The sequence below is a fragment of the Prinia subflava genome, chromosome Z, assembly GCF_021018805.1.
Source record: "Prinia subflava isolate CZ2003 ecotype Zambia chromosome Z, Cam_Psub_1.2, whole genome shotgun sequence".
NCBI lineage: Eukaryota > Metazoa > Chordata > Aves > Passeriformes > Cisticolidae > Prinia > Prinia subflava.
In genome coordinates, this window is record NC_086283.1 from 89,736,314 (window position 1) to 89,754,956 (window position 18,643).

Sequence of the window (18,643 nt, forward strand, 5' to 3'; positions counted from 1 at the left end):
GAGAGATGTCTTCTTACACTGCCTCCCACACAAACGTTCCAGCTTGTGTCTTGGACTCGTAGGGATTAAGTCAGCTGTTACCTTCTTGAAGCCAAATAAGTGTATTGTCCAATGCCTCTGTCCACAGTGTTCCATTCCCAGCTTTACTGGATTTTTCACATTTTCCTTCATGCTTTGCTTGTTAGTTTGTAGCTTTAAATCCCTAAATTTAGAAATTTCACACTTTTCTTTGCATTTAAAAATCAATTAATCTCTGATTCACTAATAGGCATCCCTAATATATTCCTTTCTAAAGCCACTTTTTTGTTTGAAATATTAATATCTAGGACAAATTTCTGTGGACTATTTTATAATAAAGATTTGTACACATAAAAGGAAAGATAAAAATCTGAGCTGAAAATTTCATACAGTAACAAATAAGAAAACTTTTGCTTCATATAAAATTACCCTTAAGTGTCAGGATATGAGGAAGAACATTTGGGACAGTATTCCTAAATTTTGTGTAATTCCAAATTATGATATATTTGCCCTGATTATAATAACAATTAGGGTTTTTTGATACCTAGTGGTCTCTCCTTCATTTACATTGTAAACATTTCTTTTTGGTGTTCTAGGGGTCCTAATACATATTAAGTGATATTCCAGCAGCCTTTTACAGGCAGATTATCTCCACTGCAATAGCCAGGCTTTGAAGCTTTTTTTTGTCCTCATTAGAAGGAAAAAAGGGATTTTGATAAATTGCTTGTAAGACCAATTGCTTTTAATTAAGAACTATTTAGCCATATGTTTCTAATACACTACATAAGTTATTTTCTTGAGGTTTATGAAAATTTCAGGCTTCTGTTTAATAAGTGATAACTATTGGATTTCCACCTTGGTTTTATTCCAAATGGTGGGTTCATTCAGGTTCGTAGAAAACTGCTAAAATATGAATAAGGATTCTCTAGATAAAAGCAAAAGTTTGTACATTTTTTATTATATCAAACCCTGTTAGGCTGGGCTTTTCTTTTTTCCTTTCAAAATGTGTAAAGTATTTCTCCACACAGATTTCCTTCAAAATATCATTCCAATTCAACGCATCATATCTCCTGGAAAATGCTACTATTCATGTGTATGCAACAAGGTTAGTTGCAGTCTTTGCCTTCTCATTTTTTTTGTTTTGTTTTGAAAGCGACGCGGTTTTGTGTTTCATAATAAAACACAGGTGGCTTCTGAACTCACAGTTAAATATTCTGTAGAGCTGGCACCCTTACAGATACATTCAGCCCAGCAGTGGATTAAGTGGACTAAATAAATGGTTGTTACTCTCTACAGCCCTAGACTTACACAAGTGAGTCATAATTTCCAGTTGTTTTACCTTTAGCAAAGGTTTTTTCTCCTAGAGAATTACTGCATATTTTATCATGAACCACAGTTAACAAAAAGCTTGGCCTTCAAAGAGTAAGAGCATTGCAGAAGTTGTCCCTGAAAGGGTAAAGGAATGCACTTACCCTCAGTGTTTGCTGTCCCTGCAAAATCCAGGGATGGTGTGGCTTTTAATTGATCTGTTTTCATTCAGTCATCTGCTGTCTGTAATTTTAATAAAGATACATTTATGAGCTGGGGCTGGTGCAGGACTTAAATCATTATTCATTGGAAGAAGTATTTTTATTTTTAGAAGACAGTATTTAACTGGAAATGAGTAGTATGCTTTCATACCCAGAGCTGTAGGTATTTCATTTTCCAAGATCCCTTTCCACCCAGTAGCTGTGCTGTGTCTGCAGCAGTCTGATCTGAGTGATGTATGTGTTGTTTCATTTCAGTGACAGTGAAGAACCACCTGAGACCCTGAATGACAACAGAGGACATGTTACAATTCCAGTAAAATATGAAGTAGGATTAATATTTGTAAGGTATTGACATTTCTCTGTATTTTACTTTCTAGTGCAGTAAATTGCAGGTGTTCAAAGAATATAGTGTTGTTTTGTTTCTGAAACGTGCTTAGTATCTACAGACAACAGCTTCAAAGATCATAAAGCAGAAGCACAGGCTTCAATGAAATGATAAGTCATGAAATAATGGAGCAGCTACTGTCCCTAACTTGATGGAATTCCATTTTATCTATTTAAATTTGGTCTGCAGTTTGCAAATACAGCAGCAGCTTTTGCTTGGTTCCTTGTACTTTGCTAGATTCATTCAAAGATATTTCAGTACATAAGAAAACAAATACTTCCAACATCCTGATGGCCATGGATTTGTATCACCATAATAATGCATGGCATGGTGTTTGAGTTCCATCTTCAAAAATTAACCTAAATTTTAAGTTCTTGGGCATTTTTTTAAGTTCAGGCTTATACTTCAATGCATGTCTTGAAGTTGATTTTATTTTCAAAAACAGCCAGAATTCAGTTAGATTTCATCCCTGAAAAGCATTCTGGATATTATTGGTAAGCAACATTTTATGGTGTGCAGGTGTAAATAATTAAGCCAAATTTATTTTGGATGCATTTCATGGTTCACATCCAGCCTTTGTCCCATAGGGAATAAGGCTGAATTTGGAACATGCTGGCTTTGTTCTGTGTTTGCTTGATTCTGAACTTTTACAGAATCCTGCTTCTTTCACATGTCAATGCCCAGGATAAGGGACTACACAACTAGCATAAGGACAGCAAAACCAGACCCTAATGTATTGATTTTGGGAATAATATTTTCTTTTTTCATAGTTATAGCTGAACAAAACATTCTAAACGTACTTGCTAAAAAGTGAGACCTATTCAGAGAACAGAGCAGTTGAACTTCAGTGCATGCAGCAGTGCACTCTTAACTGCAATATTAGTCCTGAAATTCACGAAATAATGAAAATACCTATATTGTTAACTCCTAGGGGTTTTTATGAAGTTTGTGTGCTTACTTTTTTGTGTGTTTTTTTAACCCACAGTGTTTTCAAAGAGCACCATGTTATAATTGCAGCAAATGATACTGTCCCTACTGCTATTAACACAACAGAGCAGATCGGGGATGAAGTTACTCTACATTACAGGGTAAGAAACAATAAAAAATGTATGACATAGGTACTATCCTAATTTTTTTCCATTTGGTTTGGATTACTTAAATAGTAGGTATACAATATGTTGAACCCTTTACATACATATTTTGTGCTTAAAACTCCTTTTTTCCTTCCTTCATTTGGAAAACAGTGAGTTAAAGGGTTTCAGATGGTCCATCTCCTGCAGAGTAGTTCTGGTGGGTTTTAGACCTTCTATCCTCAGCTGGGAAAAGAGAGCATGTCCTGGTAAATGAGAACCTGGATTACTGCTGCTGCAGGTTAGAACAGCCATTTCCAAAATCCAGTCAGGTTCATAACAGGCAAATGCCATGCTCCAAGAGTGTGGTCTTCCTAGTTGAACGGATACTGCAAAGTAAAATCACATGGGAAAGATATTTGATGGACTCTGCTCTTGTGAGATCCCTGCTGGACTCTAGAATCAGATCCCTGCTCCAGCTCTAGAACCCCCAAAATAAGGACATGGACCTTCTGAAGTGGGTCCAGAGGAGAGCCTTAAAGATGATCACAGGGCTGGAGCACACTCCTGTGAGGACAGCCTGGAACAGTCAGGGCTGTTCAACCTGTAGAAGAGAAGGCTCTGTGGAGACCTCATTGGGGCCTTCCAGTATCTAATGGGAGGCTTCAAGAGAGCAGGAGAAGCAGTTTGGACAGTGTGATTAAAGGATAAGGGGGGGGTGGCTTTTAATTGAAAGGGGGTTAGGTTTAGATTGGATATTGAGTGATGAGGCACTGGAGAAGTTGTGGATGCCCCATCCCTGGAAGTGTTCAAAGCCAGGCTTGAGCAACAACTTCTAGTGGAAGGAAGGGTCTCTACCCATGGCAGGGGCTTGGAACTTTTAGATGAACTTTAAGGTCTCTGCTAACCTAAACCAGTTTATGATGCTATGATTCTGTGACTAAAAGTTCAGTCTAAAGTTGCAACAAAACTGAAGGTAATTTTCTTGAGGGCATCCTGTTTCCCAGTGTCAAATCCAAAATTGGACAAGGGTCCCATATAAAAACATAAAAGTCTCTAAATAAACTTTCATCTGTAAAAAACAGGATATGGTAAAATTCTTGCTTTCACTAAATAGCCATGACAAAGGGGTTTTTTCCTATTCATTTAGGCCACTACAGTGTTTTACTCAGCTACCTTTTCTTCTTGTCTACTGTGGATGTCTAAGGCATTATTCATCTAATTTGCCAATCTTTGTTTTCTAAGTCAAAAAGCTGCTGGATTGCAGAGCATACCATTTATGATCTTGTAAAGTAAAACTCATCTTTGCAAGCAGCTAATCACAAATAAGTAGCCAGAAGAAAAAAGTTTAAAAGGCTCTTGAACATTTATTAAGTTTTTCTACATCAGAGATGGTATCACCAGTTCCCCTGCCAGCAGTTCCATCTAGATGGTTACCCAGTTCTCGACCACAGTAGGCCTTTCCAGAAAGAGCTGTTGCTTACAGGTATGTTCTGTTGTCTTCTCAGAGAAAACAGGAGAGAGGAACAGGTGAGCACAAGAGCAATTACCTAAGCACACCTGAGGAGGAACCAGCAGGAGCCACCACTGATACAGCGTTTTCTCTCCCTTATAAAGCACTTTTTGCATAACTAACTGTGGAAATGTAAAAATGAACAGAAGAAAATAAAAACACAGGAAAAGGAAAAAACTCACAATCAAATACTAACTAAAATGAGGAAAGTACTAGTCAAAACATTTTTCTTTTTTTATAGATTGAAAAAGGTGAACACTTTCCAATGCCAAACCTCACACTACAGATCTTATTTCCAAATGTAACAGCTGCCAAAAACACTCTTCTCTACCTTACTGCATTGTCACATTCCCAGGTAAGAAAGGAATTTCTATTTTTATGGTCAATCTAAATTTGAAATTTATGTTGTAAGGAACTGCAAATTATAAACATTTGGGATTATACATTACTTTTGGTTTAAATAACAAGATACTGTTTTTTTAAGAGTATGTACAGAGGCACATAAGAAGACAGAGGGGCAATTTTTCATAAAAGGAAACAAGCAGATTTAAAATGGAGTTGAACAATAACTGCACTATAACAAGGCTAGTTTGTTATATTACAAGAGCTGAGATGTCCAGGCTCAGATATGAGCCCCATATTCTGCTCATTGTCAGCAGTGCTTACTGCAAATGCTGGAATCCTGCTGTGTACATCTAGAGCCCAACCTCCTGTCACTTCTCTTCTTTTGGGCACTGAAATTAGCTTTCATGCATGTCTGCTCTCCAGCACTAGCAGCTCCCTGGCTTCTTCCTTCTCTGGGGCACTGAGATACCTTGAAGGGGATGGTAGGTCGCATGTTTCAAATGCTCTTCACTGCAGCCCTCATCTGAGGTTTTCCATTTCACACCTCCAGTGAAACTGGCAGAGATCACAATTCTAACAAATTCCATTATCCTAGATCAGTAGATATTACAGTTAGAGCTATCAATAACTACATGGCTGAAAAACACAGCTATCACTAAGGGGTGACCTAAACCTCCTTTTTTTCTTTAACTTGGAGACATATACATGTGCACCTCCGTGCTAATAATTTCACTTAGTTTTGCATGTTGCCCAATTGAAAAAAAAAACAAAATATATGAATGAAAGCTCTCAAGGTCCACTTTAAAAGAAAACAAATATCAAATGAACAAAAAAAATCATCTTTGAATACAAAAAATGTTGTGTCTCTTCTTGATTTCCTTCCCCCATTATCGTCATTTTCAGTCAACCAACCCCTTTTGACACATTTGCACATAAACTCAGTAAATTTTGTTTTTTTCTAAGACAAATTTCATGTCCTGCTAGCTACACTCTAGTGATAGTAGTGTGCCAAAGTGCATTACAGGGGATTTGTAATCCTTTTCATACTAGCAATGTGAAAGTCAATGACCTGGCTGAAAAAAATCAATTCCCCCACACAGAAGACACGAAAGGATTTCCTAGCTACCTGTGGAGCAGTCACAGAGATCCAGCAGTGCTCCAGCATCCACTCCCCCTCCCTGGATATTGCAAGGGAGGATTCTGCATCCTGCACTTAACCTGCCTGTCTGCTTGCTAGGGCAGAACCTCTGTGGATTCCTATGCAAAAGCTCTTTAGCTCATTTAAAAGCCAACTCGTGTTGGTTCACATAATGGTCCTCTTGCAGGAAGCTCTTGTTTGCTTGTACAGATGTTTAAGTAAAATAGGTAAGTTAAATTATCTCATAAATATTTCATGTGCTGTTTGAATAATAATATTTCAATACACAGATATCTGAATTTCCTGTTTTGGACTCTTGAAATATGGTATTTTATTTTAGTGGTTAGTAAACATTAATTGGTATTAAATATTAATTGTAAAATATTCTTAATGTTGGCTTGTTTCCAGATCATTTTTTGTAATAGATTGCATATTCAGACAATAAGAATATTATTTGTATTTCTGCTTACAGAATGCCATCTGCCAAACTAGTTACCCTGTAGATCCCTTAAAGATTGGCACTGGGAAGCCATTTGTGTTGTCAAAAATAAAAGAACCTACAAGGGACACAATTATGGTAAGCCCACTCATAATATATATATTCACCCCAGACATTAATCCAGATCATGGAGCTGAGTACTTCTGAAAAATATGTATAAAAACTGTATAAAAGCTCTAAAACTGTATCATTTGGAAACTCACTTTGTTTTTATTTCTTAGAAAACCTTTATTATGTTGACTAGCGTTTGTTTTTTATTGAGCTGCAAAACTCTGTGTGGAACTGAATTTAGATAGTTTGGGGTTTCTTTAATTTAAAAAATATGTAAGTAACAGTAGCACATATGACAGCTGTATAAATCGTTACTGTCTTTGTTTCCACTGTAATTAATAAATAGTAATATTTTAAATGCTTCTTACCTCTCTTTCAACTTCCTTAGACATCCAGTAGAAAATGAGCTCAAATGTGACCTGACAGATTTTCCATACAACTGTTGTTGATGATCCCATTTGGAAAGGACTAGCCCTTCACATTTAGATGAAAGAGTTACAAAGGGATTTTGCTGCCGTAGTTATGTTAGCATGTCAGGGAGAAGGCATCCTCAGCTCAGAGGTGCAAGTGGAGTTTCTGATACAAATGAAACCATGTCATGGGAACAGTATTTTACTATGCTTATCATCATCCTTCACAGAGGTGACAAAGGTCTAAGCTAAGTGACTGTTTCAAACTTTTTACAGTATAATCCTGCTGTACTCCCAGCTAGCAAGTGATACTAGGAAGTAAAGTTGCTTGAATTTTCACACACACATATTGCCCTGCTTGAGAGATTCAGGTGTCCCAAGGTTTGGAAAACACTGCAGAAGAGCCATAGCTGTGTTGCTAGAAAAACATTTGCTTTCACAAGCTGTGCCCCCCTTAGGAGTTCTGTGATGATTTCTGCTCCATACCTGCAGCAACAGAGATTCCTCAGGGCTTGCCAGCCTGCAAAAACTGAGTCTATTCTACCACAGCATGAATATCTCAAGCTGTTTTATATATGGCAGTGTCATTTTTGCAGAAAAAACTAAGGTAATTAATACCAGTTTGTTATTGGTGTCATAACAAGTGATCTGTATATAAAATAGTTTACATGTTTTTATTTTAATGATATGAAAAGTCTCTTCCTATTACCTCATGCTGGTCCCTTTTAAACAGGACTGTGATACGTACAGCTGTGCCTCTATTAATTGTGCCCTGGTCCCATCTGACATATATCAAGTGAATGTTTCACTGAGAGTATGGAAACCTACCATCATAAAAGTATGTAAATCCTATTTGTATTCTGAATACTTTTGAGGTTGACTAACTTAAGCTAATGTTTCTAATGTCTACTAAAATTGTGTCTATAACAGACTTAATTAATTTTTGTCTTTAATTTTCTTAAGTGTCACCTCTACTATTTGAAGTAGTTTCTTTTGCTGTTTTAAAATTTTCTTAAAACTGTGTCACATGCACTTTCTTATCCTCAAAGTAAGTACTTATAATTTAACAAGAGTTTAAAGCTATGGCAAGAAGACACCCCTTACTTATTCTGTATTGATGGTCCTTTTTTAATAGCTACTAATGGATCCACAAAGTTTAATCCAGCAGATAAAAGAAGGAGAACATATTTTTTAAGTCTTAATGTGTGAAGATTTTTCAACCCTAGAAAGGATTTTTTCATCAAACAAACCAGAAAAGTAATTTTTTTGGAGTAATATTCCAGGAATAATTAATATTTCTTTAAAATCTCTGCAATCTACCCTTTCAAAGCAGTATTGCTGTCTTGCAAGCCATAATATGTGTGCTGAAGGTGACATACATGAGCAGTTTCACTGACTGTCATGTTTGTTAGCATCCCCCAAAGCTTTAAGTTTTTCTTTCACCCTTCTCATTGCTACAAAGCTTTCTACTAAAAATACCTAACTGTAAACCACAGTAAATACTCTCTTCTTCCAGGCCAGTATTCACAGCTTAACCCTTGTTGTAAAAGCATTACTTAGGAGCGAGAACTCATCACTGATTTTGAGAAATGACCATCAAAAACTGGAGGTAAGAACATGATAGTTGATGTATTTGTTCTTCATAGAATTTGTTGTATGGAATCATACATTTTCATCCATTACTAATGAACTGATTGTTACCTTTAGTAATGCCTTATCCTACTCTAAACAGAAGTGATATCATATTAAAGTAGAAATGTCAGAATTAGTCAGAAAATAACTCCAAAAGCCCAGTACCCACCAATGTACCTAGGTAAGGATAAGTACTATCTGATTTTTTTCTGCTTGCTGTAATATAAATACTTCCTGCAGCTGTGTAAATTAAAAATATAATTAGAATTTTTTTAAGGAATCAACTGTATTTGAAAATTGTCCTGGATCAATTAAAATGGATCGCACTTTGGATTTTCTTTATTATTTCCTTATTTATTCTTCCTTTCCACATTGTTACCCAGGATATATATTTGAAACAGGATCTTTTATTTTTCAGAAGTTCACTATGATTATCTTAGATAAGGAAATATGTAGTAGTGATATCTGTATGACAATAGTGGCATCAGACATAAAGAGAAACACCTTAAATTTTGTTAGAGGTATTATTCATCCTTTTGATCCTCACTTATTCATCCTTTTGATCCTCACAATTCCAAACATTTATAGTGTTTAAACATTGGTCTTTTGTGATAACTTGGACATGGAGGAGCTCATTTACTAGAATGTGCATTTTTTTAAAGGAAAAGTCTTATTATGGGTTCTTATTGTTAATATTCCAAAATTCAGAAAAATAATAAAAGTACTACTCCAAAAATAGAAAACTGTGAGCTACACCTTGCACAAAATATTTTTCAGAATGCAAAAATCAGAGGTCCATTGTTATCTGGTTTTGTATTTAGAAATTTCTTTTAAGTGATAGATTAAAATTCAGTCCAGGAGTAGAAACACAGCTGAGAGGATTGCAGATAATGGGAGACAAAGAGTTGCAGATTTACCTTTTTTAGGGACCTCATTTCATGCTTAGTGTTCAGTTGTTCAATGCTCTTTTGAACTATAAAATTGGTCTCATATAAATTCAACATGGCTACATTTATTTAAAAGTGAATATTATGTATTTCTTTTCATTTTACACCAGATATGCCATGTTTAAAATCAAATTAATGTCTACACAGGCTTTTACACTTGCTCTTACCTCCATCTTTCAGGGAGGCTAGCACTGAGTGAGGAAGAGTGTATGGAAGAAACTCCTTAGCTTATTCTTCCACTGCTCATGATTTTGGTCCTGTGTTCTATAAAACAATGACTACTGAATTGTAGCAGAGCCACTCTCATAAATGAATGCATTTACAAAAATGGAAAGTATTGTGTAAACACAGCCTTTCATGCTGGAGATTATTTTCTTAATTCCCTCGTACTAATTCCTGTACGTAAAATGGTGTGGTACCTTGAAAAATCACTTCATACTGAGCAATCACTGCTGCTGTTTTGGTATTTAAGAAGGACAAATTATTTATTGCTTATTTTCTGAACACTTTGCAGACCATGATTAAGATTTCCAAAGAGCACCCACCGGGTACAGTCCCCTTATGGGTTATCCTCCTGAGTATCTTCGCTGGACTCTTGATTCTTGCACTGCTTATATTTGCTCTGTGGAAGGTAAGCTGCACATCCTTGTCTTCGGGAGCATTAACAGATATGCTTAAATCCTCAGTCACTTCTTTCTCATAATTAGAACCTCACAGACAATAGTCGTTATCTAATAAGTAGTGTGAAATTTTAAATAAATTACAAAGTAACTAATTACACTGCATTTTTCTGATGATGGAGTGAACAGTGCTACCTGATTGAAACCTATATTGCCTTTATGTTAGAGAAAGAAATATAAGAAGACATTTTTGTACGAGTAAGGGTTTATTAAGCAATTTTTCTATCAGCTTTGGCTGCGACCTTTGTCAACCAGGTTTTCTCTGTCGTGCAAGAGGTGCCAGGGCCCGTGGTGTAAGTCTTGCCACAAGTGGGCACTCTTCTCCAGGCTAAATATTTTGTTCATAATAACATTAGAAGGTTACAGCTTATAAATTTCAACATGCACAATCTCTTGAAAATTTTGACATTAGAAAATAAAATATTATTTATTCAATTGAGTAACAAAAATTAATATTAAGCACTTGAACCCTTAACAATACATGGGCAGAACAATGATTCAGCAATCACTCTACTATATATTAACTGTATTTAATTTTTCCATTCCAGGAAAACCAGTGTCATGATAAAATATTCATTAACTTTATACAGCAGTGCAAGTATTAAAATAGTAGTAAAAAACAGAATATGAATGTAACCATAATGTATGGTTTGTATGCTTTGAGCAGTTCTTAGCCACTTTTTTTTCTTTTCTGCAGGCTGGATTTTTCAAAAGGCCATTAAAGAAGAAAATGGAGAAATGAAAAAAAGTTAAAAGCAGAAATTTTTGCTCAGGTCTGCCTCCAAAATGTTACTGTAAAATTATAAACTTAGATGCAGTGATTACAATGCTTTCTAAATGCTGGTGCATGAAAAAACCCCAAGAAACAGAAAAACAAGAAGAAAATCAAGCACATATGCAAAGAAATTATGAAAAAAAAAGAAAAAAAAAAAGGATAAACAACTTTGCACCATTTTGTGATCTTCAAGAATGTACCTTTAAGCGTTACTCATTTCTGGAGGGTAACTGCATTCAAAGATTGTAACATTTTTTAATATGGAAAGTTTGTAATCATATTTTTATATACCTATGTATGTGGAATCATTTTTCATTCCAAATTACACAATAAGTCAGCTTGTGTGTAGCAATCCCAGTCTTTTTTATCACCTTACGATTTTCAAAAGGAAAATGCATAGTTTTCAAAATTCCCTCCTAATGTCGGTTCTGTGGAAGCAGATTCTCAGTTCACAAGGCAGAAAATGCAAACTTTGAGAATGCACCAAATACTGTGTGATAGCTGATGCAACGGCAACTCAGAAGACAGAAGCACCTCCAGAATATTGGGTGAAAATTACTGAAACACCGTGGATTTCTCTTTCTGCTCATTTTAGCACGTCCAGCTGAACGACAGATACTCCAAGAAAGAGATTTTTATGGTCAAGTGGACCATAAACGGTTGATCCATTAAATCACATAACTGTTTGAACTTGAAATATATTTTTGGCAGGCCTAAAAATGCGCAAATCATTCAAGCTCGTCTGATTGCACACTGTACTCAAATAAGCGGGGGCATAATTGTATCTGCAAATTGAAATGTCCATATTTATATGGAAAATGTTTAGAGGCATCCTGAAAGTTTGACTCTTGCTGTATATCTTGGAGTAGCCAGCAGGGTGCTTCATAAGCTGTCACTGTAAATTTCTTGTGTAGCTATTTAATCCAATGAATTTAAAGTGTACAAAATGAAAACTATCAAAAGAGCACAGATAGGAAATTTAGCACTGGCAAGCTGCTTCTAGTATTATAAATCACAGCTCATCTTTATTACTTAGGAATTTAAGAAGTGATGAAGAATTTGCATACTAAATAAGCACTTAAAAATGATGTTTATTTTGTGTCAAAGATTAAAAGTTTATATGAGAATACACTGAAATGTAGATAGCAAAAGGTTTCTTTAAGAATCTTTTTCTTTCTATTTAGATCATCCAGTTTCTTCCTTTCTTTCATGCACTTGTCTTCCTCCCAGGAGGATCTCTCCTTGCAGCTCATGGCTGTGCCATGACCTTGGGAGCTTCCTGTGTTTATTGGAGCCACATGAAATTAACAGGAGAAAAAGGATGCATGCTGGCAAAGTCTGATGCTGCCTCAGCATGACTCAGTATTGATTGCCAGTAGATCAGAAAAGCTGAGGAGGTGATCTAAGTTCTGTAAGACATACTTGTTGGCTGAAAAGCTTTGTCTTGCGAAGGAAGCCAGGAAAATTTGTTCCTCCTCTTAGACAAATATCACAAAAAAACAAAAAAAAAAAAAAAAAAAAAAAAAAAAAAAAAAAAAAAAGCAATTTTCCAAAATGTCTGTGCTTATCACTATCTTTATAGTAATAGTTTTAAAACAGTAATAAATTTTATAAAGACTTATTTTTCAAGAAGAAAATATAGATTGGGTTGAACATGCTGACAAGTAAAACTCTGAAAGTATTCCAGAAGGTGCTTGATTGCTTGAAAGATGCTGTCACTCTTTAGTACCTTTTATTTAGTTCCTAAGTTAGAGAAAGTAGTTATTGGGAAAGGCTGACTTACATGAATGCAACAAGTAGGACTGAGTTTGGAGGTGTTGGGAATTTCTCCTTGTGTCTGTGGGAAAGGTGGTTATTTCCTAGCAGCAGTCTGCTGAAGGTAGCAGTGTGACTCAGAGGAGAGGGCAGAGCCCTCCGTGGGAACACTGTGGGTGGCTGTGCTTTGCAGAGCCTGGGAGATCTGCTGAGACAGTGGGACGTGGTTGCTGTGCTCATCTGGACAGCTGGAAGGGCACCCTGCCTGAAGGGGCTCTGAGCACAGAACACATGCGTGGAAGCAAAAAAGTGACATAGAGGAACTGTGGATAGAAACCCTGCTTCATTCATTCTGAAAGAAGCCAAAGATCTATCTGTTGAACTGTGAAGATAAATTAATACAGCAGTGATTTCAGTCCCAAGCAAGATGCAGGTTTTACTTCAGAAAAATGTGTTATTTTGCCCATTTGTCTGAAAGATTTAAATAGCACTTTGGAATTGTAATTTCTCACAGTATCTCTGAAAAGGCATAGCAGTGTTGTTAACCTCCTATGAGTTTGTAAAGGAACAGAATTTTAAAGGAATTGTGACTCATCTATGCACTCGTAGGAAGTCTATGGTAGCAGAGGAAATAGTTGTATTTATTATTATTCATTCAGTTTGTTAACAATGAGGTCATTTTTCCTGGCTTCATAAAATTACTCACAAATTGTGTAAGACACACATAATTCTTATGCAGCATATTTTTAAGTGTTTCACTATTTAGTTATGATAAGCTGTTAACTAGAACTTTTCATTGTTCCCATGACTCTTCGTATCTTATTTTAAAGCATCAGCCTAAGAAAAATATATGTCAAAAGAATAGTCTATTTCCCTAGATGAAGACTATGCAAAAATAAATCAGTAGCATTTATCAATGTAGAGTATGCTTAAGATCAGTGTTTCATTTTAAACTTCCTTTGCACTGTAAAAACACTAATAAGCTTTGTATAACCCCACTGCTTTCCTTTTTCATGATGCTTTCTCTCCTTTCACATTTGTCCTATTATCATGTTCTTAATTATAGTATCTATTTAAAAGATAAGTATACATACATACATACAAGTATGTCAAGGGGATAGCACTATAGCACATTATTCTTACACGATTCTTAGCAATTAGTAAACTCGGTTTTTTTAATCCATACTAGCCTTTCCACACAGCACTGGAAGAGCAGTATTTTACTGCTTTTCATGATATACAACAGAAAAACCTACTGAAAGTGATGCCTTGAGCAAAGAAATATTCCAAACATCAGAAATATCTCATTTAAATTTGGCAGGCACTAAAGGTACCAGAATCTAATTTTACAGTGCGTAATCAGTTTTATTCCTAAAAATAGACACATTGGATTTTAATGTAATTTTAATAAGTATGAACATAAATATTTTTTATTGAAGCAAAAGTGTGTAAAAATTAATAATAAGTTGGGTGTGTAACCAGAGATTAGGCAACTAAAGTTCCCACCCAACTCAGTTCCTAACTTCAGCACTGAAGTAGGTATTTAAGTGGGAATGGAAAAGCTACTTTTCTATAGGGCAGGGATTCTCTGCACACTCCTGCCCCAATATCAGGTTGTTCTAGAGATTGCTGACCCCATACATGATTTTAGAAGCCTTAGGAAACAGCATCTCCATTAGAGCATTCTCTTTGAGCAGCTGCTTGTGCTCTGTGGGCAGCTCCTTTGCTTGTCTGGTTTCACTCTAAGTCATGACTATGAGCCATTGCTACAGACACAACCCACATACCCTGACCCCTCACCTGAGCCCTCTAGTACATATCCTGTGCTGAGTCAGTTTGAGCATGGTGTTCCTCTTCTTCAGAGCTTGAGTCAGAGGAATTTGCCTTAAACTGAAGCCAAGGGTTTTCATCTCACCTGGCACCAAGAGGCTGGAGTTAGGGTTATACTCATCTAATGAATTCCACATAATCTAATTGGTTAATTTCTTTAATTGCCTATTGTATAGATGATGACCCATTCAAAAATAAAAGCAGATAAGATAATCAGAGTGTACTGCTCTTACCTATACCACTTAACAGGAATAAACGGGGATTTACATGCTTTTTAAGAAAACCACAACATTCTGCATAGCATTTGCTTTTTCCTGTAAAAGTATTCCATGTCCTTTATTGATTAAAAACGAAATTAAGAGTCTAAAAAGTCTCCTGTGTAGTTTGTTTGCTTGTTATTGGTATAAGGATAATATTAAGTCATTTCAGTACTTAAAAACAGATTCATCTACCTGTCAATAGAAAGGCATTCTAGAGACAGACATTATTCCACAGCATAACATCCAGGAGAGCTTGATGTGGTCAAGCTGTCAGAAATACGTTATTAGATGTATAGACATTGTGCTTATAGCCATGTTTGAAAGCTTTTTAGAAGATCATGTGGCTTCCTGGCAAAGAGTTGTTTCCATGACAACTTAATAAAAGTTGAAAGACACATTCATTTGTTCATCTAATCATTCTTCCTGTCCAGCGATTTCTCTGTACAACTTATTTGTGTAACCCAAATAGTTTATGGTCTTGCATAATTATAAATGATTCACAATAATTTCCTTAAACCTAGTATACATTTGTATCAAAACTTCCCAGAAGACAAAGATTATACCTTTTACATCACCATTAACTTTTAGAAAACAAAAAATATGTTACAAATGTTCTTTCATCAGAGACTACTTTGATGCTGAATCACAGTTCTCCAATAGCAACATCCTGTCTAGTCATGGGGGAGTGCTTACCAAATTAACTATTCCGTAGGTATCTGATCATTAAGAGTTTGCTAGACATTGTCCATGGGAGCATTTCAATGAAAATCAGGGGGAAAAAATCCATTTCTATTTTTGGATGGTTGGTTTGATTTGCTTTTCAGTGGAATTAATGAACAACTAGAATCACTTTCTAACAGCAAGAAAGTGTAATGTGATATGTGATTTTCACAGAACTGGATTATATATAATTCATTGTGTTTATCAGAAGCAAGCCTTAGCACTTCATTAAATTCATTATAGTTCAGAGATAACACCATTTCATGCAGTGGGTGTCGTTTGAGCCCTGTAAAATAAAGAGTCATAAAGATTAAAGTGCTGATGCAGTTTTAGTAACAACTAAAATAAGTTATCATCAGTGAAATCATGTTTTAAGTAGAAAGACTGAGGGCTAAAAGCTCAGAGATATTAGATTTTGTTCATTCAATTAAAAAAAGTGAGCAAAAGACCTCAGAAAGGCAGATTTTGATTCTGACTGTAGCACAGTAGAGGATAGAGCTACTTTACTGCCTTTCCCTGCTCACACTATTGCCCTTCTGCCCTACTTCTTTCTTCAGTTTCTGAGCATTCTCAGAAAGGACAGACATTCCTCAAGGGCTCACTGAATGTTGCATCTCCTGGGGATTTTCAAAGAAATGGGATAGGGAACAGAAGTATGCAAAGCAGATTGAATTTACAGATCTAGTGATCCAGTTGTCTTGGCTCACTGCCCATCCCCTTCGCCCACTCTTTCACTTTCAGTGGTGAAATCACCCTTCTTGGTTATGGTTCAGCTCAATTTGAAACTGGAGTTAATATTTATTGCAAAGCTTCACATATCTGGTTCAATATTATCTATGGTCCTTAAGATTTATTCATGATCAGGTTATTGTTATTCTTTCTGGGGTAAAGGAATAGAATCTCTTTCTCTAGTGAAATTTCTTCATATTGTTTTCCCTTACATCACATTTTCACTCCATCAGAATGGTTAAGATGAAAAAGAGGATATTCTTTTTTCCCCTGAAAAGCATATGATATTTAGCAATTCTGTGACAGTAGACATAATCTGAGAAAAGTAAATTACTTTGTATCATTTTGGAGAACATACAGAGAAATCTTTCTCAGTATTCTTTTCTCATGGTCCAAATTAATAGCCATTAATAGCTCACTTTCTTGGATGCCAGCTCATAAAATCTCACTGACAAAAGCCTCCAGCCTCAGGCATTTTACACTGTGCCAGAAAAGATGCTGTTGCATTTCAAAACTTTTAGCTAAAGTTCAGTTAAAATTTCCAATGACCCTGTTTGCCAGAAAAACCCCTGAGTTCTGCTTATGAAGGTTTTGAACCTCTCGGGAATCTCACAAACTACTGAATTGTTTTTTTGCTGTTTATTTGGGGGAACTATCAAAATTATCTTAGAGTCCTGTCTCCTATGTTATGGATTCCTAGTATTTCAAAAATTACCTATAGCACCCAGCCAAAAATATTAGAGAGTAATATATGCCTTCTAATGTGCTGCTGCAACATAGTTCATAGAATCATAGAATCATTTAAGTTGGAAAAGACCTCCACACTCATCAAGTCCACCCTTTGACAACACCAAACAAACCACAGCACAAAGTGCCATTCCAGTCATGACTTAAACATCACCTCCAGAAATGGTGTTCTACCATCTCCCTGGGTTGCTCATTCCAATGCTTAACCATCCATTCTGTGAAAAAATCTCCCTAAAGCTCCCCTGGAGCAGCTTGAACTTAGGTCCTCTCATCCTATCACAAGCCAACCCCCTCCTGGTCACAGCCTCCTTTCAGGCAGTTGCAGGGAGTGACAAGGTCTCCCCTGAGCCTCCTTTTCTCCAGGATGAACACCCCCAGCTCCCTCAGCTGCTGCTCACAGCCCTGATGCTGCAGACCCTTCCCCACTGCCCTGCCCTTCTCTGGACTCACTGCAGCCCCTCAGGGTCTGTCCTGCACTGAGGGCCCAGCCCTGCACACAGCACTCGAGCTGTGGCCTCACCAGTGCCAGCACAGGGGACAATCCCTGCCCTGGCCCTGCTGGCCACACCACTGCTGATCCAGGCCAGGATGCCCTTGGCCTTCTTGGCCCCCTGGGCACTGCTGCCTCATGTTCAGCTGCTGGCACAGCACCCCCAGGTCCTTTCCAGCCCCTCTGCCCCAGCCTGTGGCCCTGCCTGGGGCTGTTGTGAGCCAAGGGCAGGACCTGGCACTGGGCCCTGTTGAACCTCACCCCATTGGCCTCAGCCATGATCCAGCCTGTGCAGATCCCTCTGCAGAGCCTGCCTGCCCACAGCACATCAACACTCCCACCCAAACTGGTGTCATCTGCAAATGAGTGACTGAATACACCCAACCACTTGTCAAGGTCATTGATGGAGATATCAAGCAGAACTGGCCCCAGTACTAAGACCTGGAGAAACAGCACTAGTAACAAAATTAAATCTATAAAAGGTGCAACATGCACACCTTTCAACATGGCCTAATGGCCTCTCTCATCACATGGCACCTCTTCCATGACAATCCCACCAGCCCTTCATGCAGAGAACTTTCAGATTTTATTCCAGTTTTTGAGGGATGGCATGTATGTTCCACCCAAGACAAATTTTCTTAGAAGGTGAATATGATTTTTGCAAGCTCGTAAGGAAAGTATTATAAAAACATTAATAACGAAAGGAAGATGAAGGAATAATTCCATTCTTTATTGAACACGGGGGGGAATATGGTTACATATTTATAATATAGGGAAAGATGACAAAAGGCTGATGTTCTTAATGCCTTCTTAGCCTCAGTCTTCTGTAGACCAGTGATCATCACAGCAACCAGCCCCCTGAGCTGCTTGCCAGGGATGGGGAGCAGAACAGACCCCTGCAATCCAGGAGGGAGCAGTCAGTGACCTGCTGTGCCACTCAGACACCCACAGTCTATGGGACCAGATGGGATTCACCCCAGGGTACTGAGGAAACTGGCAGAAGAGATTGCCAAGGCACAATCACAAGTTTCATCATTTATGGTCAGTCCTGTCTAACTGAGGAGGTCCACAGATGACTGGAGGTTGGTCATTGTGACTCTCATACACAAGAAGGGCTGGA

At 37.1% G+C, this 18,643-nt stretch overlaps 1 protein-coding gene across 1 annotated transcript in view; it reads left to right on the top strand.

Moving 5' to 3' along the window:
- Positions 1–12,129, top strand: part of ITGA1 (integrin subunit alpha 1) — a 71,578-nt gene extending 59,449 nt beyond the window's left edge. The window contains exons 22-30 of the mRNA XM_063421968.1: positions 1,047–1,123; positions 1,803–1,892; positions 2,918–3,020; positions 4,757–4,870; positions 6,471–6,575; positions 7,692–7,796; positions 8,475–8,567; positions 10,052–10,168; positions 10,915–12,129. Of these exons, the coding sequence (XP_063278038.1) occupies positions 1,047–1,123; positions 1,803–1,892; positions 2,918–3,020; positions 4,757–4,870; positions 6,471–6,575; positions 7,692–7,796; positions 8,475–8,567; positions 10,052–10,168; positions 10,915–10,959 (849 nt within the window). The 3' untranslated portion in view covers positions 10,960–12,129. The remainder of the gene's footprint in view (positions 1–1,046; positions 1,124–1,802; positions 1,893–2,917; positions 3,021–4,756; positions 4,871–6,470; positions 6,576–7,691; positions 7,797–8,474; positions 8,568–10,051; positions 10,169–10,914) is intronic.
- The last annotated feature ends 6,514 nt before the right edge of the window (positions 12,130–18,643 follow it).